We start from the raw sequence: 24,555 nt of genomic DNA on the forward strand, positions 1-24,555 counted from the left end.
TTTTGTTCACGTAGGGTGGACTGTAGAGTCGACTATACTACTATCCATATTCTATGGCACGCTGCGGACGTCATTACTAATTAGGAAGGAACAATGTCCTTGTCACAAAATAATATTGTTTCCAGAGAGTACGATACATAACAATACTCTCGAGTCTCGTCCCAGACAGACTGACTCACGCACACAGACAGAGAGAGAGAGAGAGAGAGAGAGAGAGAGCGGCCCGTTCTCCAGCTCAGGATGGCACCTCCTTGCATATGCCACGACGTCTCTCATAATCTTTCAGCGTCGCAGTTGAGGTCCGTGCTCTGGGCTCAGCCAATGTTGTCTGCTGCTGATTTCTCCCTAGCTCAGTCTTTAGCTCCAGGCCGTTGTTCCAACCGCCGGTCGATGCTGCTTTCTGTAAAATTATGCCGTGTCAATGCCCGCAATGCTAGTGTGGACAAGACAACAAACATAGACGAGGTGGTGATCGCAGGAGGTGGGGTTGCGGGCTTGGCTACTGCCCTTGCTCTCCACCGGTATTATTCTACTCAAAAATCTCCATTTATTCTTGTCGTTTTAATGCTACAGCTCAATTCACATATCTAGCACTGGATTGAGGGGAGTCACAACCCTCATCTACATGTATGACTAACCACAACCAGAAACATCCCATTTACCAAAGTTTCCTGCAACACGTTGAACACTGCTTTGGTGCTAGTCTCTATGCATTGACAGTTGTGGTCTAGGTGAAATATCAGCTATATATTTTTCAGCAATAATTCAGTCGTAAGATCAAAATGTGAGATTCCCAAACATTTACACACCTTCTCATAGTCGAGGAAACTATAGTTGGTCTTGGAAGTTCTGTGAATTTGTAGGCTAGCTATGTCCATCTGTGAAACCTTCTTGAATATCTATAAAGCTGCGTGCTAGCTATTATAACTTTCTTCAATCAGCTGACATTTGTGTTGGCTATGACTTATTGATGAATTTGGCAGAGTTGGGATAAAATCAGTTGTGTTGGAGCAGTCCCCATCTCTGCGGGTAACTGGAACTGCTCTGGGAGTTTGGACAAATGGTTGGAAAGCTCTTGATGCTCTTGGAATTGCAGATGGTCTTCGTGGAAAATTTTACAAGCTCTCTGGGTACAGCATATGATCTGTTTTTTCTTCTGTTGGGAAAACCTGCTGAATGACATCATGTAATAACATCTTCATATTCACAAATTTTAATTGCATCCTGTGTCCTACCTTTGCTTACAGCATTTAAGGATCATATTATGTTATGCAAGTGTTTCTAAATCCTTTCAATGTTAAGATTCAAAATGATGTATAACTGCATCAAACATTTGAACAGATTCGACTTTTACACAACTGATGGACTTGGTTTGCTGGACTTGAGCTTCCCAACACGAGACAGGTTACAAACATCTCTCTTCCTTTCAAACCAAACAAGCTATGCTTACAGTTATTTCTGATGTAGAGAATGCAAGGATGCCCAATATCATCCGAGCATACAACTGACTTTTCCTTCACAGATAAGCACAAGCATCTTAGGTTCACATTTTTATGCATGCAAGAGGATCAGCAAAAGATCAGTCAAGTTATCTGTTTGAAGATGGGCAGCAATTGAACTACATAATTGTGAATAGGGAGAAGCCACGGCTAAGTTTCCATGGTATGTTACAAGCAGGATTCTGGTAGTAGCATATTAGAAGTTAAAGTTTCTCTTATTTTACAGGGATGTTGAGCTGCGCGCAGTTGATAGACGAGTGCTGCTTGAAGCACTTGCAGACTCTCTCCCAGCTGCTACTATTTGCTACGACTCTCGAGTTGTCAATGTTTCCAATTTGGAAGGGGGTTACATTCAAGTTGAACTTCAAAATGGCTCAACCAAGCAAGCAAAGGTGATTTGAGATGTAAAAGTAACTTACTAGTGTTGTGAAAGGAGAATTTGACTGCGGATGTTTGTGTGTGTGGGGGACATGTGCGTGTGTCTGGAAGCTTATGAGTGGCATGAAGAATCGGTAAGGAAAAGCTTTCTGATTGGAAATCTCACAAGCACTGGTAGTAGGCTGCTTGGGTGTAAGCAACATGCAGTCATCGAATATTCCCTTGGCAATATAAAGTGTGTTTGGTTATATTATCAAAGTCAAACATGGAAGTACATGGCCTTAACAGCATGGCTGGAGCTGAAAATGTCTGCTTCACATAAATTCAAAGCCTCTTAGAGCCATTTGGATGCAATGGGGGGAGAAGCTAAAGATGGGGGTGTAGCACCAGTGAGGGTTACCATCACGTAGCATGAAAAACAGGCTATGGTAACCCTAGGTGTGAAGAAACATCTATCCGAATCTAATGGTATCGAGAGTCTTGCTAGAGTTGTTTCGGATACTCACAAAGTGAGTGAACAAAGGAGGATAGAGCTCCCAAGAGTGGTGTCGTTGAAAGACACTCATTGTTGAAGATCAATTGGCAAGGCTGCCAATGAGCTTCTAGACCTGTGATTATGACATTGAGGGCTTGAAGGCTGCCAAACGGGCAAGGTCTCCAACCTCGCAACAGAACAAGAGACAATCTCGATAATGAAAGTGTTATGTATCTCAGACTTGTAGAGCAAGTGCTAGCCTTGGTTGGTTGATTGCCAACATAAGGCTTTTCAAGATACAATTGAGCTCAGCTCTTGCAACTCTTGGTTGTCTTGCCTAAAAAACAATTGGTATATTTTTGTCTCTAGTATAGCAAAATTCACTTGTTTTTTTCTTTGTACTTGGTGTCAAAAGGTCAATCGAGCTTGCTTATGTGTAGTATCTCTTGTACCGATCTCGCATATCAACTTTGTCTATGCCTCACAACACTCATCATCATAGCGATTGTTTTGTTGAGCAATACTTTGTGCATTCTAGACCTACATCTACAATTTCCGAAGCTTATTGACAGGGTCCCGCATAAAAGACGACTTGTTTGGACTCAAAGTCCACATGTGAACCTCTAGAGGCACTCATTTCATAATGGCCATTTGATTGTACATTTGATCCAACTCTAGCCATGGTCAAGTGCTCGATGTAGACAGTGACAGCTTGAGTGCAAGAGAGAAATAGGAAAAAGCAGATGCAGGCATTTAGTTTATCCCAATGTGCTTGTACCTTGAGCAACTTAGCTTTCTCATTAGCAGAAAGCTTGGAGGAATCACGAGGTGCGGGATAGTCTATAGCCTCGGTCATGAGCTCTGCCAAATCACAGGACTCCATGATGGCAAGCACTGTTACCCGCTAGATGTGGTAACTCTCCCTATCAAGCTTCTTATCTGAGGAAGAGCCAGTAACATGGGGATCTTATAGTTTGAAACTCTGGGTCGATCTTGGAAGACATTGTCACTTGAATAACCTGCATAAAAACAAGGGTAAGCCCTCTCTGACTCTGCAGGTGCTTGCTATGACTTCTTCCGCTCATCCCAAACGTGTTTCAACCAGTAGAGGCAATGGAAACTCAAAATCTGCTCCAAAAGGCTGAAAATGCAATCTTTTCTCCTTCACAAACAGCAAAAATAGCAACTTCGCTCCTTTCCTGCACTTTGCCTATTCATCTTAGTCTTTGAGCGGTGAAAACACAAACTTTTGTTGCACTGAAATCTCTTGTTCAGGTCTGCCCATGATCAATGAGCTCTTCAACGTTGCTCTAATACGATGTCAAAGTGCAGCTAGTGTGGAAGCATCTGGACAAGACTAAAAGAGGGAGAGAGAGAAGAGAAAATAGAACACAGAAATCTGCAATGGACGAATGCTGAAATGAAGATGGTAAATGTACAAATGGACCGTCGAAGTATCTTTGTGAGCGGATCTCTCTCTCCATCTGAATATGACAAGTGAAGTGGGCTGACTGGAGTTGGACAATAAATAGCACAAAATAGGCCAAAAATTTGATTAGATCGGCCAACTAATTTTGGTCAACCAATTGCTAAAATAGCTGATTGCACACTAGAAAGTGCAGAAAATTGCGATCAACATTGTAATGGAGACCTAGGAGAGAGAAGAGAAGAAAACTGTAAAGAGGAGAGAGAAAGAGAAAGAAAGACTAGCAAAGGAGAGAGAAAGACAAAAGAAAAGAGAGGAAGTCATAAAAGTTGCAACAAAGGTAAAGTAAATGAGTCTCTCAACACCTTGAATATTTGGTCAATGTAACTGAGTATTCCTGTGCTAACCCCATATGTCCTACCGGTCTATCCCACTATTTTATATTCCATCGTGACCCCTAAGGTTTTTTCCCTCAAAAACAAAAAGAGGACTTATTGGTGTGGCTTACAGTAGGGCTACAGACTACTACTCTGTGGCTTACAGTGGGGCTGCAGAATACTACTCTGTTTAGCATTACAAGGGTAATATATATATGGAGAAGCTCAATCTCATGTGGAATTGGGGTGTATAGATGTATATGGAATATATGTACGATATGCATGAATTGATAGTGTATGAGTTTGGCCACCAATTCTTGACAGTTAAGGTGTGACAAACATTACAAATTGACAATGTATGAGTTTGGCTACCAATTCTTGATAGTTAGGGTCCGACAAATAGTGGATAGCTATGCTGTCCAGAATAGGCTTGTTGGAGAAAATTGGTCATAGATTTCTATGGGTGGCTCCAATTGAGACATGTGACAAGTCAAAATGATGCTCATGAAGCGTACTTTTAGTCTATATAGGTTACACATGATTGTCATTAGGACAGGGTAAATACTATTTTAAAACAAAGTGTTGTCTTAAGTAGTTTGTAGGCCAAATTGGGCCAAAATGAGCTAGTCTTCAGCCAAAATTGCATCCCTTAGGTGGGGGAACTCCTCTAAGATGGTTGTTGGTTTCCAAGAGGCTTCTTCCAAGGGTAAATTGAGGGTTCAACTTCTTACTTAATATGATCGTAAGAAGGGGCACCCTGTATCTATACATGGCCTCAAAGGGCGATACTCCAATGCTAGCATGAGTGGATTTATTATAAGAAAACCAATGATAAAGCCCTGTGTGCGAAATGCTCTTTTAATCTCATCACCTACTCTCATGCGTAATTGATGATAGCCAAATCTTAGATATATCTTTGTGAAATACTTCGTCCCCTTTAGCTCATCAAGCAAGTCATCAAACCTAGGTATGGGGTATCGGTTCTTAACTGTAATTTTATTCAAGTCTCTATAGTGAATAGACATCTTGAATGACCCATCTTTCTTTTTGACTAACATGATTGGGGATGCATAAGGAGAAGAACTCGGCTCAATGAACCCCATCTCAAGCAATCTCCTTGACTTGCTTTGCAACTTATTTATGTTTGCACTTTGGGAGCATATAAGGTGGCTTATTCACTGGCTTTGAATGGGGCTTGAAGTCAATGGTGTGATCTACGCGACTCTTAGGCAGCAAGGTTGTAGGCATTTTGAATAAATCCTTGTATAAGAGATCTTTCAATGCTGAATTTTTAGGTGAAATTATTGATTGATATGTAATTTCTTTATTCAAATGCAACACAAATATCTGTGATTGTTTCTTGAATTCCCTTTTGAGTTGCTTGGCTGTAATAAGCTGAAATTGTGCATTATCCTGAATTCCCTCTAAGCGTATGAGCTGTCCATGCATAACAAACTTCATGTAAAGCTAAGAGAAATTCATGGCAAATTTTTCCAAGTGTTTCAGCGAAAAAACAATATCAATGAAGTCCGTATCGAGTGTAATCAAGTCCACAAATGACACACAATTTTTGGCCAAGTATAAAGATACTCTAGAGCATATTTGAGTGCTGATTTCCTCATCACCATTTGCCACTTGCACTCTTAGGGGTTGCTGTAATTCGGTGGGGAAGCATCACAAACGATCCATGTCAGATTTATTCACAAAATTGTGACTGCTACCACTATCCACAAGAAAAAAAAGATTTTTTTCATTTATGCTCCCTTGTGTGATTGGACTTCTCGAGCCCGTCCATGCATCAATAGAGATAGAGCATATGGAAGTGGCATCATGTGGAGATATGGTAAAAGCATTTCCATTTGGGTCATGAGGTAAGCACCCACTCAGGTCGAAGGGAAAGATGTTCGAGGGATCATATAATTGCTCTTGACCCGTATGCTTATAGTCCTCACGATCAACATGTACTATAGCATTTGGATCCTCATCTTCCCCATCTGCATCTTGCAAGACATACATACTATGGAGATTAGCCTTCGATAAGCACATTTTGAAGCATGATCCGTGGTGTACTTTTTCCCACATCGAAAGTATAAGCCCTTTTTTTGTCCATCAGGGTGAATTTTTGGCCTCTTGATTACCTTGGGCTAAGGCACCCTTTGGTTTATTTTCAACATGCTTTGCGTTGTTTGTTGTCCTAAAACTTGGTTGTTGTTTTGAGGCATTCAATATCAAGGATAAGTGGGTATTTTGGGGTTGCTATATGGCATGTTACTTCCCCCATAGGCACCTCCTTAAGGGGTTTGTTTAGCTACTGCTGGCATAGGGATGTGAAATTTTGAGATGCTTTAATCTTGTTGATAACATTTGATTAAGTTATTAATCAAATGTGCAAGGTTGTTTAGTACATGTGATACATATGGAAGTTATTTTATGGTAACATGCCAAGAATCCTGAGGATGCAATGGATATCAAAGGCAAAGGTTGTGATTATAAGTTATACCAACTGGGTTTTGGTGGTTAGTTGGTGTCAAGTTTGACCCTAGGACATTTGTTTGGCCAATAAGTGTCAGTGGTGATACTAGGGACTAGCATTACTTAATTAATTAATGCCAATCTAAGGGTCAACAGAGGTTGGGGACCACTCCACGTTGCAAATGACCTAGTCTGTTTAATTATGGATGGGCACATTTTATTTTGGTAGGGTTAGAAGGATTGAAATTAATTTTTAAAATTATTTAGTTTTGAAAATTAATTTAATGGTTGGATAATGCTGAAAAATGGGTTAAGAAGGTTGCCACTTGGCAAAAATGCCTATGCAAACTGAGAAAACGTTTTTTGGACTGGGTCTCAACCATTCAGTTGGTTTGGAGCTTGAGAGAGAAACAGAGAAGGGACTATTGGTCAATTTTCTATAGAGAACATAGCCATTGGAGGTTAGGACAGTAGACAAGAGCCAATTTGGAGTTGGCGAATGCAGGAAGAACTTCATCAGTAGTAGGTGACAGCATTTAACAGTAGGCAATAATATTCTGGAGGCTCCATGCAGTAGGCGTCAGCATTAAATGCTGATGGGTGTAGGCTGCATGCAGAGCGTGGAAACTCTGAATTTTCTCTCTCTGGCATTCTCTCATCTATTCGAGTGCCGACATGCTGAAATTGACACTTATTTACCCTAATTGTCTATTATTCTTCTCCATTGAGAAAACTTTGCCGATTCTTAGGTAATCTTAGTATTTTTGAGCCATTCGGAGCATATCTCAGCCAAATTTGCTACACAGTAGAAGGATTTTTGTTGTAAACGCTAAAATTTTGCAAAAATTAGAGTTTAGCAACCACCTCGAGGGCTGTGCCAATAGGAGAAGACATCATACATTGAAATCGGCACATGCAATTTGTTGTATTGTTAGGGATTTCAAATGCCCAACCATCCATTGTAAATTTTGGGGCAACATTTGGCTAGTTGGGGTTCAAGTAGAGTAAGTCCTAGGTGAAAATTGAGGGGGAAATTGCCCAATTTGTTTGTTGATTGTCTGACTAGAAAGTGACTTTTGGATTAGCTAAGGAGATCATGGAATCTTGACTTATAATCAATCCATTGGCAATTGAAGTTAAAGAAATATGGAAAGGGGTGTCATTTTTGGGGCCAATAGGGTGTCCAATGTCCAAGATTATTAAGGTAAATTGCGCATTTTAATTTATGTTTATTTGCTGATTGTTGTAATTTAATGCTTGATGAGGGAATTACAACTCTTTCTGAGCAGGAAGGCTAGTTTCATGGTTCCATTACCGGAATACCACTCAATCCTTTGATTTGGTGGACTTCAGGCACTTGATTGCAAGCTGTGCTAGCCACTATGAGATGTAGGTAAATGAGTATGGTTGTTACCGCGGCTCTGAGACTATACTTTTGTATCAGTTTGGGATTAGTTCATGATTAGTTGGGCATGAGCTTTTGCCTTAGTTTTGAGATCAAATTTTGATAAGTCTTAGCTTAGTTTTGATCAATTTGAGAACCGTTTTTGTGTCACTACGTGGACACAGTGTGAAAAAGGTTGAAAAGTTGGATGCTAAGGTAGAAGAGAAGGGGCGGGCAACATCTTAAAGACCGTACAAAGAAGGATACAGAAGGAGATGCATTTGGTGTGACAGTTTACAACATGAAAAGCGAGACTGTATAGCCTACCGTGAAGTGGAAGCGAAAATGTTAGTCTTTTGGAAAGATGACAAAATACATGCAACAAAAATTGGTCTTCCAATAGAGCCAAATTTTGGAAATGGTGGCATGTAGAAGAGATTGGAAGAGATGGCAACAAGGACAACATTTGTTGCCATAGATACAAACACATATGGCTTGAGAATTGAAAGGATCAAAGAAGCTTGTAAAGGAGGTATGATTGAAGCAAAATCTTGCATTTGGATGCATGTATTAGATGCATGGAAAATTGTAAAATAACAAAGTTTGAATTGGCTGATGCAAGTTAGAGTATATGAGGGAGAACAGGATGGAGTGCACCAATGGATTCATTTTTAGCCTATGCTTATTTGGTTGAGATTTATAATCAAGAAGCTCTTGTGGAAGAAAAGAGAAGAAGAGATGAGGACACTACTAGCCCTTCCTCTGCAAGCCCATCTAAACACACAACACAAAGTAAAATGGAGCAGCAGAAAGATGCTGAAAAAGCCATATTTGAGCATGTTATGGAGGATGCATCTCAAGAGAAGGAACAAGAAGGGAAGAAAAGGGGCAAGTAGCCCGGTTACAGGTTACAATTGGATCTTGAGACTGCCACAAACCTTAAAAAGATCCTGGAAGATCGCATACTTGGCAGTAGAGTAGAATTCACACTTGGCGAAGTTCTTGGAATCGCGAAGTGTGAATTTCATGATGCATTCATTGATATGCTGAAATGAAAACGACAGTTTGATGGTGAAGTTTTACAAGTATTGATACAGGTTGACAAAGACATAGAGAAACAACTTCAGAGGGAATATGATGATGCATGTAATGTTGATTTGGAGCAGACGATGTTGAAAACGGGTTAAATGGGAGTGTAGACAGTAAGCTTGTGGTTGAAATTGGTCTTATGGGTAGCAGTAAGCATAGAGAGAAGGCTATGTATAATGGGGATGTCCACCAACAAGTACATGAAGAAGAAGATGCTCATTTTATCCCAAGCAGTCATTATTCACGAACGCATTGGGCTCGTGCTACAATAGAGACAATTGTTAAAGTGGGAGAAAGAGAGACGCCTTGTATAGCTCTCTTGGATCATGGCTTCGAAATGAATGTTATGGCACACAGCTTGTATGAGAATGGAGGTTAGCCGATTGATGTGGATCCGGGATGGCGCATGCGGGCAGCAAACAATTCATCAGGGATCTTTATGCAGCTTGTCCGAATGTACCCGTGACTATTGGAGATGCTAGGGATGGATATTATTTTTTTGTACAAGATTTATGTAGTTATCCGGTGATTTTGGGGCAGCCCTATATTTCAGAATTAAGGCTGGAAACAAAAGCCTTGGATGATGGTTTGTCATATGCTTGGGTTCGGAGTAAAGACAATACAAAGGCGGTACAGTTTCTCATTGTTTGTGTGAATCATTCCCACAATCGGGATAGGCTGTAGGGCAAGTCTTAGGTGAAAATCAAGGGGCAAATTGCCCAATTTGTTTGCTGATTGTTGGACCAAAAAGGGGCTTTTGGATTAGCCAAGGAGATTGTGGGATCTTGGCTTGTAATTAATCCATTGGAAATTGAAGGTAAAGAATTACTGAAAGGGGCACTAGTCTGGGGCCAACAAGGTGTCCAATGTCCAATATTATTAAGGTAAAATGTACATTTCAATTTATGTTTATTTGGTGATTGCTGTAATTCAGTGCTTGATTAGGAAATTACTAACCTTTTCGAGAAGGAAGGCTGGGTTCATTTGGTCTTTGCTATCAAAATTTGGCAGAAATCCAATGTCTTTCTTGTATTTACGGGCATACCTTTCAGCCAACTCTATCGCTTAGAAAAGTGTAGTGAGCTTTTGTGCCGTCACATTAGCGGACAAATTGGGCTCCAAGCCATATACATACTTATGCAACTTTGCATTGTCACTAACACTTTCCACATGCATTGTCAAGTTAAGGAATTGATTTGTGTAGTCTCTCATGGATAAGCTATGTTGCTCTAGTTGGTGGTAGCGCCTCCTAGCCAACCGCTCGGCTTCAACCAGAGAGAGAAACACTTGCATCATATGTGCCTTGAAATCTTCCCATCCATGAATAGGCTGATTTTCGCTGTTTACATAGCGTCACCAAGTATGCGTAAGACCGTTAAGATGAAGTGTGGCAAAGTGTATCTTTTGCTCATCCGTCTTGGGGTAGAGATCAAAGTAGGATTCCAACTTGGCTGTCCATTCCTCTAGATCCAATAGGGGACAAAGATTGGTGGTTGTATTTGATAACAATAATCTTGTCCTAGATCTCCTGATCATAAGCATTTGGTTGCCCATTCAAGCCATGTTGGCCATTGTAAGCATGCTGCCCATTGTGGCCATGCAGCCCATTAAATGCATGCTGCCCATTTTGGCCATATTGTTCGTTATGTGCATGCTGCCCATGACTATCAAGCTATCCATTTGGGCCAGTGCGAGGCTGAAAGCGACTCCAAAGTGGGGACTGACTTCTAATTTTGGGGCCGTACGGAATGCACTCATCATCAATTCTTCATTTCTATTGGAGGGTTCACCCACTTTAAAGATGCTGATAGGAAGGCCTGTACTTCCAATAATACTAGGCCGCAAGTTTGTAGGGGAGGTGGGACCACTGTGCACAAAAAATGCAATATCTTCTCACCTGTTGCTCTAATCAAGGGAATTTTTGATTGCAATTGAAGCAGACTTTGCCATCTTTGAGATGAGCTATAGGGCTTTTGTTCAGCAATAATATTTGATTTTTTGCAATTGAATCATTGTGGCAGTCCTGGAATTCCTGCATCTAATACACTATCTGTCTTGAACCATACTTGCATTGTTTGCATGCCTTAGGGTTGAGAAGCATATACCATGACATGATCAGCATAAAATACATACTCAGTACTGTGGAGAGCCATGTGAGGCCTGCATCAATGAGCCACTTATGTGTGCAATCTCAACAGAGATTTTGGGTGGCATACATTTCCATTCATTGTTGCATGCATCCCAAGAGCATAACATACATGTTTGCCAATACATTTACCTTTTGCGAAGTGTGTTTTCCGAGTGGTGCAGCCCTTCAAGGTCTTAAGTGGTAAGGGAGGGTTGCCTCTCTTTTGGCTTACCACCTTTCTTGGCATTGGCCTTTTCCTCAACTGGAGTATACACAACAAACGTTTTTAATTAAGCAACCAACATGAAATAAATTTAATTGAAAAGAAGCTATGGGCTTTTCATGAAGTGCATGGAATAGACAATGGTGTGGATAGGAGAAGGATTCCCCTGGCAGTCCAGTGACTCAGTGGATGCCAACTTACCCTTTTACAATTTATTTTGGGTTCTCATTGATCAGCACAACAAGTTAGACAATCATGACTATAAAATTACAATGAGCTGATAATGATTGGGGAAATTAGTAAGCGCATGGTTGCATAGAGTTTGCAATTGTAATTGATCTTCTTTAATGCATCAATACAATGAAGGGGATGGGTTGATTGATGACTAATGTAACCTTTCCAATTTTAGTAAGTGAAGAGTTCTTGATCAAGTAACCTTAGTGAATTTTGGGTGGGATTCGATGACTTACCTCTCCCATGGAGTTGATAGTTTCATCCATGAAGAATGGGTACCCTTGAAGCTCAATCCTGCACAATGGAGAGCCACAAGCACTTGAAGGTTGGTGGAGCTTTGTTGAAAAAGGGTCTTCAACTCTCTTGAGTGCCTGTCTACCAAGATTAGTACTCTTGAGAAGAATCTTCAAGAATTAGCCCCATCTTGCTTCTTGATGCTTGAATCCTCCCAAATATTGGACATGCTTCATCTTTGCTTGATGGAGATGGGTCTTGGGATTAAAAATTGAAGGTTTCTTGAAGGGGATGAAAGCTCGAGCTGAGGATTAATGGCTGCCTGCTGTGTATTCAGGGTTTCAGAAGCAAGAGCGCACAAATGTTGAAGAAGGATGACCAGGACCTTGAGCAAGAGGGAGGAAATAGTTATGTGAGACCTTGGGAAGCAATATAACTGAGCAGTGAAGTAGGGGATGGAGCTGGACTGAGCAGGGAGTAGCAGCACATCTTTAGCCGCAATTTACGAGGCTGCTTGGAAGGCCCAAATCAGCAAGACTACTCCACTTCACAGCTCAAACTGAAGCTGGAGGCGCCAAGAATTCACTAGTGAATGTCCTTGATGCCTTGGAGGAGGAGGAAGAAAGATCTGAAGGGATCCTTGGCTGTGAATCCATGCTAGCTTGTGCATGAAGAGAAGAGAGAAAGTCTTCTTTCAAAAAGTGAATGTGGCTAAAGACTTCTCTAATCCTTGGAGCTCCAAATTTGACCCTAGATCCTTAAAATTTACATAGAGAGGTGCCAAGAATTCACTAGTGAATGTCCTTGATGCCTTGGAGGAGGAGGAAGAAAGATCTGAAGGGATCTTCGGCTGTGAATCCATGCTAGCTTGTGCATGAAGAGAAGAGAGAAAGTCTTCTTTCAAAAAGTGAATGTGGCTAAAGACTTCTCTAATCCTTGGAGCTCCAAATTTGACCCTAGATCCTTAAAATTTACACAGATTCAAAGTGATGACTTGCTAAATTGGTACGGTTACCTCCTAGGGTTTTTTGCTCTGAAAGGGGAAAGTAGATTTGAATGAAGGAGAGAGAAAGAATCAAAGCACATAGCTACCAATTGTACTGAAGGAGACCTAGGAGAGAAGAGAGGAGGAAGACTGCAGAGAGGAGAGAGAAAGAGAGAGAGAGAGAGAGAGAGAGAGAGAGAGAGAGAGAGAGAGGGGAGAGGGAAATACTAGCAGAGGAGAGAGAAAGACAAGAAAAGAGAGGGAAAGCCTTGAAAGTTGTAAGGGAGGTAAAGAGACTTGATTATTGATAATTGATGTCCTAACTGAGTCTCTCAATACCTTAAATACCTCGTTAGTGTAACTGGATATTTGTGTGCTAAGCCCATGTGTCCTACCTGTCTATCCCACTCTTTTACAAGCATCTGATGTGCCACATGGCTTTGCTGCCTACCCACTGCATGTTCAAGCTACTCAAAATCAAGTGCGTGCGTTCGGTGACTACTGGAAAATGCCCAAATTGATAGGAAATGCATGTAAAATGCCCAAAATCTGATGTATAGTGCTTGTGCCTGTTCCCGGGATGACCAAATCTCTAACACTTGATATGATGTAGCATGCAAGGATTCTCCCTTGAGAGGAAGCCTTGTATATTACTAGCAGAACGGACATTCATATAATCTCATTGAGGGTCATCTTGGACCTTGATTCATGTAAGTGTAGACCATTAGCTAGAGTTACATTAATAAATGTAACTTATGGGAGACAGGCGTGAGGGATGACCATTCGGGGGCCTTGGGCACTTGAACTGGGTCAAGGGGAGCCTAGAGAGTGAGTGAGTCTAAGAATAGTAGGACTCACCTAAAGCAGACGGCTGGTAGTCCGAACTAGGGAGAGGAGCCAACAATCTTCTAGGCGAGGTTGGGTGGTGAATCGAACGACATCTCTCGTGCTATTACAAAGTGGTCACTATATGGTATTGAAGATTTATGACATGCAATCTTATACTGGTATCAGAGTTGTCGGGTCCCATTTTCTGGAAGAGCCGTTGGGTCTCGTTTTAACTGAGGCGAATGCTTTCGTATTGGCACGCTGGTCTCACACCCTACCAATCTTCAATTCGAGCTTGGATTCGAATCCGTGTGGGCGCCGTCGTCAAAGTTCGAGTACTTGACAGATTACGTCAGTACTAGCCAGCTGTCGCCTGATAGACTTGACGTTGATCAGCCGTCGCCTGACAGTATTGGCCACCGTCGCTTAATAAATTATGTCGGTATGGGCGCCATCGCCAGATTTCATGTATCGGAAGTGGATGGTAGTATGGAGCTAGTCCGAGCGAAGTCTCGAGGGCGAAGTCCCGTTTGAAATATTGCTGTGGGTAAAGCAAGTTTATACGTGACCTGTGGGGGGGGGGGGGTGTGTTTAATCCCCTTCTTATTTTGTATTCCTGCCCGACAGGCTTCATTTCAACGCGATTGGCTCGATTTGGAGGAAAGTCGAACTGTTCCTCACTTTTTTGGTTATCACTAAACTGTTAAAGCAATCAATAGCTGCCCTATCACTATAATCAGGGAAGTACTTCATTTTGTACGCAAATTTCTTATATTTGCTTTCTAATTCCAGTGTATTAATGGAGGGTAAAGAGAAAAAGGGGATGACAGAAGATTCTAGTTTTGGGGACCATCCTATGGCGGATCTCCATGAAACAGAAATTCAAGAAGAACAATGGGAATAATTTTTTGCTACATGAGAACAATTTGATGATTTAACTGCTCGTGTGCAAGTATAGGGGGTTCAAATGGAGTTTCTAACTCAAACACTCACAGAAATAAAATCTCAATTAGCCTTGTTACTAGAAAGGGATAAAAATAAGGTAGAAACCTCGGATATTCCATCTTCATTGAAAGATCTAGATGTGACTATGCGAGATCCTAGGGAACCCCACCAAAAGTTAAGGGATAACCCAGTGTTAAAAGATATGAAACCCCCTTAGTTTCTCAGGGAGGAAAAAAATAGAAATAAAGACACTATCTTTAATTTTCTCCAAGAATGGGAGGATTTGCACAAACTTAAAAATACTCCACCACATCTCCAAGCGTTGGAGACCAGTTTAACTTTGGGGCCAAAGGCATATAAATGGTGGAGAACTTTAAAGGAGTCAAATAAAATACCTTAAACTTGGGCTCAATTTGAATCGGTTTTTTTGAAAAAATTCCTTCTTGAAAATGAAATGGAAAGAAATTGGAAAGATTGGGATTATGTCAGACAAAAAGAAAGACCTTTGTTGACATATCTAGAGGAGTATCGTGAGATAATCCTCAAATTGGAAGGAATAGATGAATTTCAAAAGACAAGAGGATTCATTAGGGGACTAGATAAGGCCTGTAAAAAGGAAGCGAAAAGGAGTTCACCTAAGACGCTTGAAGAGGCAATTAAATTTGCATTAATCAATGAAGATAATAAACGTCCATGTACACTTACTAGTCTCACTGATACGGAGCCCAAGACTAAGGAATTTGAAGCCTCAAAATTTGTTGGCAAATTTAAAAGAAAAATGCCACGCCTTAAAGGCAAGAAACAACCATTTGAAAAGAAACAATATGTAAGGCCAAAGTTAAGTCAAGATGACTTTGATAAGGCCAAAAAAGAAAGGTTGTGTTTCAATTGCCTATCCCCTAACCATGCTGCCTGGAATTGCCCTCAAAGAAAAAAGGGGTAAGATAAAGGAAATGATAAAGATAAGGGCAAGGGAAAAGAAAAACAAATCCATGTAGTGCAGACCGTGGAATTAAAGGGGCATGGAAAGTATAAATCTTTAGAGGTCTTGCACAAGGATGTACAACACAGGTGTTGTATGTCAACTTCTATGTGGCAGCCTACTTTTGGGCCACATGATTTGGTTAGAGTGCATGGATTGATAGCTGGAAAGAGGGTTAGAGCCATGATTGATGACTCTGCTACCCACAATTTCATAAATTATGCACTTGTAAAAAAATTGAAACTTCCCCAACAAAAGAGTGGGCATCAATATGTTGTTCGTATGATGTAAGGTCAGGATAATAAAATATGGGATACAATGGTATCCAATTTGGAAATTGAAATTCAAGGATATAAAGATAAACTTGATTTTCAAATTATGAATATGGAAAGAGCCGATATTGCTTTAGGAAGGGAGTGGCTATGGGGATTGGAACCATCCTTAAAACGTAGTTATCATCATAATACACTGGAATTTGAAAGGGATGGTAAGACTTTTGTGATTCAAGGTGAACATGAAGTATCTGATAACCCTTTGTTGTGTTCCACTGAAGTTTAGAAGCTAATAAAGAAGGAAGCTTGTGAGGTATATATGTTATAGTCTCTTCTTGTACAAAACACTTTTACTTTCTGTAATATAAAGCAACAATTTCCTTATGTTTGTGAGTTGAATGTAAGTAATGAATTAAGTGGTTTGTTACATGAATTTAAAGAGGTGTTTCCTTTTGATTTACCAAGTGGCCTTCCACCAGATAGGGGTGATGTAAATCACCCAATTGACACAGATAGGGATACACACCCTATTTCTAAACCACCTTATAAGTTAAGTGAAACACAGCACCAAGAAGTTGAAAAACAAATTAAAGATTACCTTGATAAAGGGTTTATACAACCCAGCAATTCACCTTGGGCTTTGCTAATTTTATTGGTAAAGAGAAAAAAAATGGTTCTATGCGACTTTGTGTTGATTATAGAGCACTTAATAAGATAACGGTGAAGAATAAATTTCTATGCCCAGAATGGAAGATATTTTTAATCAATTACAAGAGGCAAAATTCTTCACAAAGATAGACTTAAGATCAGGCTATCACCAAGTAAGAATTAAGTCACAGGATGTTCCTAAGACAACATTTCGTACTAGATATGGACATTATGATTTTTTGGTGATGCCTTTTGGCCTTACTAATGCACAAGCTACTTTTATGAAGCTGATGAATAGTGTGTTACGGCCCTATCTTGATCTTTAGTAAATCAAAAGAAGAACATTTGGAACACTTACGATTAGTATTCCAATTGTTAAGAACACATTCCCTTTATGCGAAGAAAACTAAATGTGAATTCTTTGAATAAGAGGTCAAATATTTTGGGCATATTATCTCGAAAGAGAGAATCAAGATGGATCCAGAAAAAGTAAGGGCAATTATTGAATGGCCATCTCCAAGGAACCTGGAAGAGCTGCAGATATTCCTAGGTTTATCTGGATTTTATCATAGATTCATTCAAGATTATGCCAAAATAGCTATTCCAGTGACAGACCAACTTAAAGGGAAAGAGAAGAGCTTTAATTGGGGAACAGACCAAAATGAAAGTTTTCAAAAACTTAAGGTAGCTATTGCTATAGCTCTAGTACTATTAATTGTGGATCCTAATAAACCATTTGTGGTTGAAGCCGATGCCAGTGATAAGGCGATAGGCGCGGTCTTACTACAAGAAGGTCGACTAGTTGCTTTTGAAAGCAAGAAATTAGACCGTGCAAAACGGAATTATTCTGTTTATGAGAGGGAGCTGTATGCAATAGTACATGCAATGAAGAAATGGAGGCACTATCTGTACGGTGCCAAACTTTTGATCTTGTCGGATCATGAAAGCATTAAGTGGCTTAATGACCAACCGGATCTACAAGGGCGTAAAGCCAAATGGGCCGAACTTCTTCAAGAGTTCGACTACGAAATAAGGTATAGAAAGGGGAAGTACAATATAGTGGCTGATGCACTCAGCAGAATGCCCATCATAAATGAATTGAGTTTTACTCAGTTCACTTCCGATTTACTTGAATCTTTGAAAGGGAAATGCCAAGTTGATCCGACATATTCCAGCAGAATGCCCATCATAAATGAATTGAGTTTTACTCAGTTCACTTCCGATTTACTTGAATCTTTGAAAGGGAAATGCCAAGTTGATTCGACATATTCCAATATATGGGAAGCAATAAATAATGGGGATCCAAATGGAAGAGTCTTCATAGAGGAAGGAATATCTGAGGATGTTCATCAAGGAAATGGAGCATCATGGGTTGCTCAAATGAGATTCAAGTGGAAGAATTTTACCATTGATAATGGTTATTTACTCTACAAGGGTAGAGTATGTGTCCCGAAAGATGAAGAAATAAAATGCTAGATACTCTTTGAGTGTCATGATACCCCTAGTGCAGGACATCCAGGAGTTAATAAGACTTATAGTCTTATTAAAAGGCAGTTCTATTGGCCTGGAATGAATAAGGACGTCCTTGACTATGTGGTCAAATGTAATAAATGCCAGGTTAATAAAACTGAAAGATTGAAAATGGGAGGACTTTTCCACCCATTTAGGCTAACCAAAATGGCTAGGTTTATTCCAACTTCAACTAATGTTAAAACACCAGAATTGGCTAGATTGTTCGCAGAGAACATATATCGATTGTATGGCCTTCCGGAAAATATAGTTTCTGATCGAGATAGAAAATTTGATAGTCAATTTTGGCGTGTTGTATTTAGGAAGTTGGATATTAAACATAGCATGAGTATGGTGGACCACCCGCAAACTGATGGGCAAATTGAAAGGGTTAGCCAAATTCTTGAAGGTATGCTCAGGGCATATGTAAGTAAAAACTAATTGGGAAGAGTATCTACCGATAGCAGAGTTTGCATATAATAGTGCCAAGCACTCTTCCACTGGATATAGTCCATTTATGCTAATGTATGGGTTTCAGCCCAGAGCTTCTCATGCAGTAGGACTGCAGAAGGAAAAGGTTCAGGCAGCCAAGGACTTTTTGGAGGATATGAATAGTACGTTAAAATTTGCTCAAGAAAATATTAAGAAAGCTCAAAATCGAGCTAGAGCTTATGTAGATCCTCACCGAAGAGACATCTCCTTTGAAGAAGGAGAATTGGTCTATCTTAAGGTGCGTGAACAAACTAAAACCATGAAAACGGGACGATGTCCAAAGCTTTTACCCAGGTATTGTGGTCCTTTCACAATACTTAAAAGGGTGGGAGAATAGGCTTACAAGCTCCAACTACTTGCTGGTAGTAAAACACATCCAGTTTTTCATGTAAGTAAGCTAAGAAAGAAGCTGGGTGATTTGGACAATCTAATCTTAAATGATAACATTTAGGAGCTATTAGATGACCAATCTAATCCACATGAACCAGAAAGAATATTAAATGTTCGTAACAGACGAACAAGGAATACTATTTATCAAGAATATTTGGTCAAATGGAAAGATTGTTCAGAAGAAAGCTCAACATGGGAGCGAGTAAGTACTTTAAGGAAAAGGTTTCCCAATTTATAGTTGGACCTTCCAAGTATCGTTTTCGAGGATGAAACCGATTCTTAAGGGGAAGGAAATGTTACATTAATAAATGTAACTTATGGGAGACAGGCGCGAGGGATGACCATCCGGGGGCCTTGGGCACCCGAACGGGGTCAAGGGGAGCCTAGAGAGTAAGTGAGTCTAAGAATAGTAGGACTCACGTGAAGCGGACGGCTGGCAGTCGGAACTGAGGAGAGCAGCCAGCAATCTTCTAGGCGAGGAAGGGTGGTGAATCGAACGACATCTCTCGTGCTATTACAGAGTGGTCACTGTATGGTATCAAAGATTTATGACAGGCAATCTTATAGCTAGGATGGCTAAAATGTTATATGCATGATATCCAACTTGATAGGAAATTTCACTGGACAAAGACATTATGATTCCTTTAGTGATTGAGAATGGACAAAATTTTTATGAATGATAGATTCCTAAACCTCTTGTCTGCTTGTTCAGTCTATGCTGTATAATTTTGCGAAACCCAATTACAATCACCTTTCTTGAATGCGAGATCTTGTCTAAACTTGTTTGCTTGCCATGTAAAAGATATCTGCTTCGCTGCATGATTGCAGTGTACTTTATTAACTCCACAAATGCCTGATTCACCCCTAATTAGTTTGATACTGCTCTACAGCAAAAAGCTTTGAATGGCTTACAAAATGCTGCCTCATAATGGTGTCATGCCGGAGTAGGCACTGTTTAGGATTCTGCTTGCTAGTTATGCAGATTGAAGGTGAGAACATGAAATGCCATCTGATTGTAGATCTTAGTCTGCCTGTTTGTTTGGGATGGGAATGCTCTACAAAACTGTAATTGATTCAAAAGATGTCCAATAATGCCCTCCAAAAATATGAATTGAAATTGAGATTTTCCACTCTGTCATGATTCTTCATGTGCTACATTCCATCAAGTTTTCAGGTATACTATTTCAATTTCTTATTTATTAAATGTTTCTCGAGCCATAACTTTTTTTCTCCCTTTGGTGTTATTTGGTTACCAGGTCCTTATTGGGTGTGATGGAATAGGGTCAGTGGTTGCAAAAAACTTGGGATTAGGTGTAGCACGCTATGTTGGTTACATGGGAATACGAGGTTTAGCTTCATTTCCTGAAGGGCATAGTTTCAAAAATGCCTTGAGTCAAACCGTGGGGCGTGGTGTGCGAGTAGGACTGCTACCGATGGATTCAAAGAGAGTATACTGGTTTCTTGTCTTCAATCATTCTCCAGGTTTGTGCATGTTGTATGCAGTAAAGTGCCATAAACTTCAGATTCTTGTACTCAAGCATTTAGTGCTGGATTAAGTTACTCCTGGTTTTTGTGGTGAGCCTACTTGAGAGTCTAGATTTTTGTTAAAGAAAAGAAAAATCTATCAATATCACTTTGGAGAAATAAATCCCCTGAGGTAAAATACCAAGTACAAGGAACTCTGTAAAGAATAACTAAGTACATTACAAATACAATGGTTGTGTGAACAACCAATCTGGTGGGTCTATCAGTTCGTAATGTGAGTACAGGTTTATTTCTAAGGCATTTTGCATGCTTTATGAATTTACAATATAGTGGCACACATTTGGGTAAGGGTGTAGTTTATAACAGCTAGTCTCAAAGTAGTTTTTCTACCTTGAAGTTTGTTTAAACTCTGTACATATGAGGGAGGGAATCTTAGCATGTACGCCTAGACTTTTTCAACAGGTAGTCTCTAAGGCCACAAACTTGGAGGTGTTTTGGAAGGCATTCGAGGTAATTTGAGGCTGCTAAGAGCTGTGCCAAGAAGTTGAGTCTTTGGTGGCTGCTTGACTCCTACTTTTGCCATGACACACTGATTTTCAGTTTGTTGATGCAAGCTATATTATTGGTGACTCTCAAATGTGTTCATCTTTACTTTCCAAAGCTGGTACTTCTTTACATTCTGCCTTGAGATGCACTTTGACATCACTTAGTCCTCTAGGCTGTTTTCAATCAAGATGCAGTGTCTATTGCAATTTCTAGGGAAGGAAAGTTGGTTGCGAGAGGCATAGTGCTTGACAGGAGTACTCTATCTTGAGCTTAAGGGAAGGAGAGAGAAAGAAAGTTAATGTCTACAAAAGGCCAAATCGGCATATGAGACCAAAATGTTACATTTGAAAAGTTAGGGAATTTTTCGGAGTCCCAAAATAGCTGTCATCTAATGCTATGACTAACTAAATGGAAAATAAACAACAAACAATACATAGTTGATGAGTACAAAATGATGTCTAGGCTAGATACAATGTTGAACTGCTCAGGAGGCACTCTCATCCCAAGATATCTCTCATGGATCTATCTAACATAGAGAAGTTGGTGGTGGGGTATGATCCCCTGATGACAGTGTAGTATCCTTTGTATCTGCAAATGATGCCTCTTGCGGGGGCATGAACCGGTTCAGCGTGGATGATGAGCTCTATGTGTGCACTTAAATTACTGAGCAAGACAATGTAATGCATGTAAGAGAGAGTATAGATCAAAGAATAGCATTAGCAGCCATTCTGCTTACGTGAATAGGAGCAATACACACACACTTTTTTGGTGTAACTATTACATCAATGTTCAAAGACAACTATGTTTAATGTGAAAAGAGCTAAAGTTAGAAACATTGAAAAAAGAGTAGAAGGAGAAAAAATCTCTATAGTTTGTCTTCTCTACATGATTCTGCAAGTGTACTCTCATCATCATCGTGAGGTCTTTAAATTGAAGAAAAACTCCCAAAGCTAGTTTTGTTACCATATTTTGGTAGCTATGTGTGTGAGAACACTTAGGAATGGTGGGTTTGCTTCTAGCTTTGTATATAAGCCCATTCACTCTAGGATAAACGTAGTCTTATAAATCTTTTGTAATGATACTTCTCAATACACTTTTTATTGTGTGTTCTTAAACTTCTTCTCCAAGTTGTGTGAGTGCATTCTACAACCCTATATCCAACATTTGATATTAGAGTGGGCTTTGGCTTCTTGGGCAGTATTGCCAATACCCTTCGTTTCATCTCCTCGAATTGAGATGAGATTCGATGAGCATTGATAGGTTGACTAATATTGTTGGAAAATCATAGTTGTCAGGTATGAAAGGTACAAAACCGTATGGTGTTGCGTGATTACACGTTCAATAAAGAAAAACTAAGAAAAAGATTACAACATAAATATTCCAGATATATGCATACGGGATACTTACTCATAATCATGGCAAATTTTCTAGGTTCAGAACTAGTCTCCAAAATAGTATGAATATCCATTATTGAGTTCTATTAACTTAATAACAATTTTGGGTGGATAACAATACATGCAAGGAGTTATCTGGAGTGCTATAGGGAGTCCAGGCCTAAAAATACGGAAGGCAACACATTTTAAGAAAAGTGGCTTTTTGACTATTCTAAGATGATTTTTGCAATTCTGTCAGTGCTAGCTCGGAGATTGGGTCTATTCTAGTTGATTTGAGTACTGTTTGGCATCAAACCATATTCTGAGTTGGGAGAAAAAGTTAGGACGAAAAACAAGTTGTAGCAAGTTTATGACAGGAGTGCTGACCTTAGAGCTTTGATACAGTGTTTCTTGCTTAAGGCTTCTACTTGCCTACTGTTGATGGATGCTTTGGGCTATAAAAGAAACATTGTTTCTCAGGGAAAATGTGTAATCTAAGAGTGCATTTGTAGTGTACAGAGTGATTTATTGAGTAATTTACAGGTTTCTTTTGGTACTCTTGATTCTATCTTGATTTATTTCTTTCCTTGAACCCTTGTGGTTTATGGCTTGACACACATCTCCCTTGACATTTGGTGAATTTGACATGAATAGCCACGTCCAAGCTACGATAAGATGGGAGATTCAGTAGTATCTTCAAAATCTACAAGACCTAGAGGATTAGTACGTGCTTTTGACGACGTAAAATAGATGTTACAAGCTTTCAATATGTACATATAACAACAACAACAATAGCATCAGCAACAACTATAGTAGTAGCAATTACAACATCAACAACAACTATAACATCAAATTCAATTACAGTCTTATGTGCAATATGAAGTTAGAGCGATCAAAGCAATGGAGGCTGTAGAGAGCCAGATAAAGCTATTTGATGGCAAGAATATTGTGAGTCATCTAAAGTTGTATAAAGTAAAGATGGAATTCTTTGGGGTCCCTAACCGCATGATGAGTTAGTACTTTGTACGACTTATGACTTCTGTAATGAAGTCGCACATCAGTGATATTTATGTGCAATATTCTGGATGGTCAGAATTCAAGAAGGCTTTGAAGAAAGAGTATTTCCTTGAAGACTTAGGGGTGATCACCCATCGGTCTTTTCCAGAGTGGGTTCATAAGCCCAATAAAGGGCTAGCCACATTTGAGCTTCTATGGAGTTCGAACACTGTGGAGTAGATTGCTTCGGAGCCTGAGAATGTTGAGCTATTTCTATAGGCAGTAGACACTTCGTTGCAGATGGAATTAGTAAAGTTACTTGAAGGTGAAACCAAAGTGATGGGTCTAAACATAGATGTTACTCTAGTCTCTTCTTCTATACCTTCGTTTGTGTATCTTCTCTAATAGCTACTCCTATGCCTTTACTTGTTTCTGTGGTTAAACCGCCTATTTCTCTTGCTCCTCCTTCCAATGATGAAGGCATGGATGAGTTAATCAAAAGTACGAGGGAGCTAAAGTTGAAGATGTCAAGGGTGGAAGAACAAGTGAAGATTGTAGGTCCATCTATAGCACCCAAGAGTTCGAGAAGAGAAGCCTTTGTGGGAAGGTCTATATGGTGCGATAGCGAGACAACGTATAGTCATGGACTTTGGAAAAGGAGACATGAAGAAGATCCTTGAGGAAATGGTAGTGCGGACTATCTACACTGTCATAGATGTTGCATCTTATGGTCTACAAATTGAGAAGAAGCCAAAGGGCAAAAAGACAAAGCTTTTGACCTTTGCCTTGCAGACTACAGGGAAGGGAAAGATACCTCAAGCAGAGTTGTCTAGCACAAGTCAGACTATCAGATCATAGACAGTTTGAGATTCTCCAGTCAACACCTACTCAATCTATGCTTACCTAGCGAAGACTCATAATGCTGAAGAGATCGTGGCAAAAAAGCGGCAAAGGGATAATGTTTCTTCAGATTCTTCGAAGGGACCGACTAGAGGGGGTGAGTAATCTACTCCTATAAGACCGGGTCCTAAGTACGATATGGATGACATGCAAAAGAAAGGGAAGAAGTAGGAGCTTGAACCCAAGAAACAACCGGGTTACAACCTTCTTTTGGATATTAAGGCTGCAACGAATCTAAAAAGAGTTTTGGAGGAGAGGATTTTGAACAGTAAAGTGGAGTTTACT

General features: G+C 40.0%; 1 protein-coding gene and 1 long non-coding RNA gene across 2 annotated transcripts in view; one reads left to right on the top strand and one right to left on the bottom strand.

Moving 5' to 3' along the window:
- Positions 1–237: 237 nt before the first annotated feature.
- LOC148026270 (uncharacterized) overlaps positions 238–24,555 on the bottom strand; it is a 43,405-nt gene continuing 19,087 nt past the window's right edge. The window contains exon 2 of the long non-coding RNA XR_015692820.1: positions 238–1,169. This is a non-coding gene — a long non-coding RNA (uncharacterized LOC148026270). The remainder of the gene's footprint in view (positions 1,170–24,555) is intronic.
- Positions 241–24,555, top strand: part of LOC148026271 (monooxygenase 2-like) — a 44,077-nt gene continuing 19,762 nt past the window's right edge. The window contains exons 1-5 of the mRNA XM_087690690.1: positions 241–521; positions 984–1,130; positions 1,342–1,404; positions 1,726–1,891; positions 20,227–20,452. Coding sequence (XP_087546816.1) covers positions 241–521; positions 984–1,130; positions 1,342–1,404; positions 1,726–1,891; positions 20,227–20,452 — 883 coding nt within the window. The remainder of the gene's footprint in view (positions 522–983; positions 1,131–1,341; positions 1,405–1,725; positions 1,892–20,226; positions 20,453–24,555) is intronic.

The sequence above is a fragment of the Lygodium microphyllum genome, chromosome 13 (genome assembly GCF_053477565.2).
Source record: "Lygodium microphyllum isolate KBCC chromosome 13, Lygodium_microphyllum_v1.1.10, whole genome shotgun sequence".
Classification (NCBI taxonomy): domain Eukaryota; kingdom Viridiplantae; phylum Streptophyta; class Polypodiopsida; order Schizaeales; family Lygodiaceae; genus Lygodium; species Lygodium microphyllum.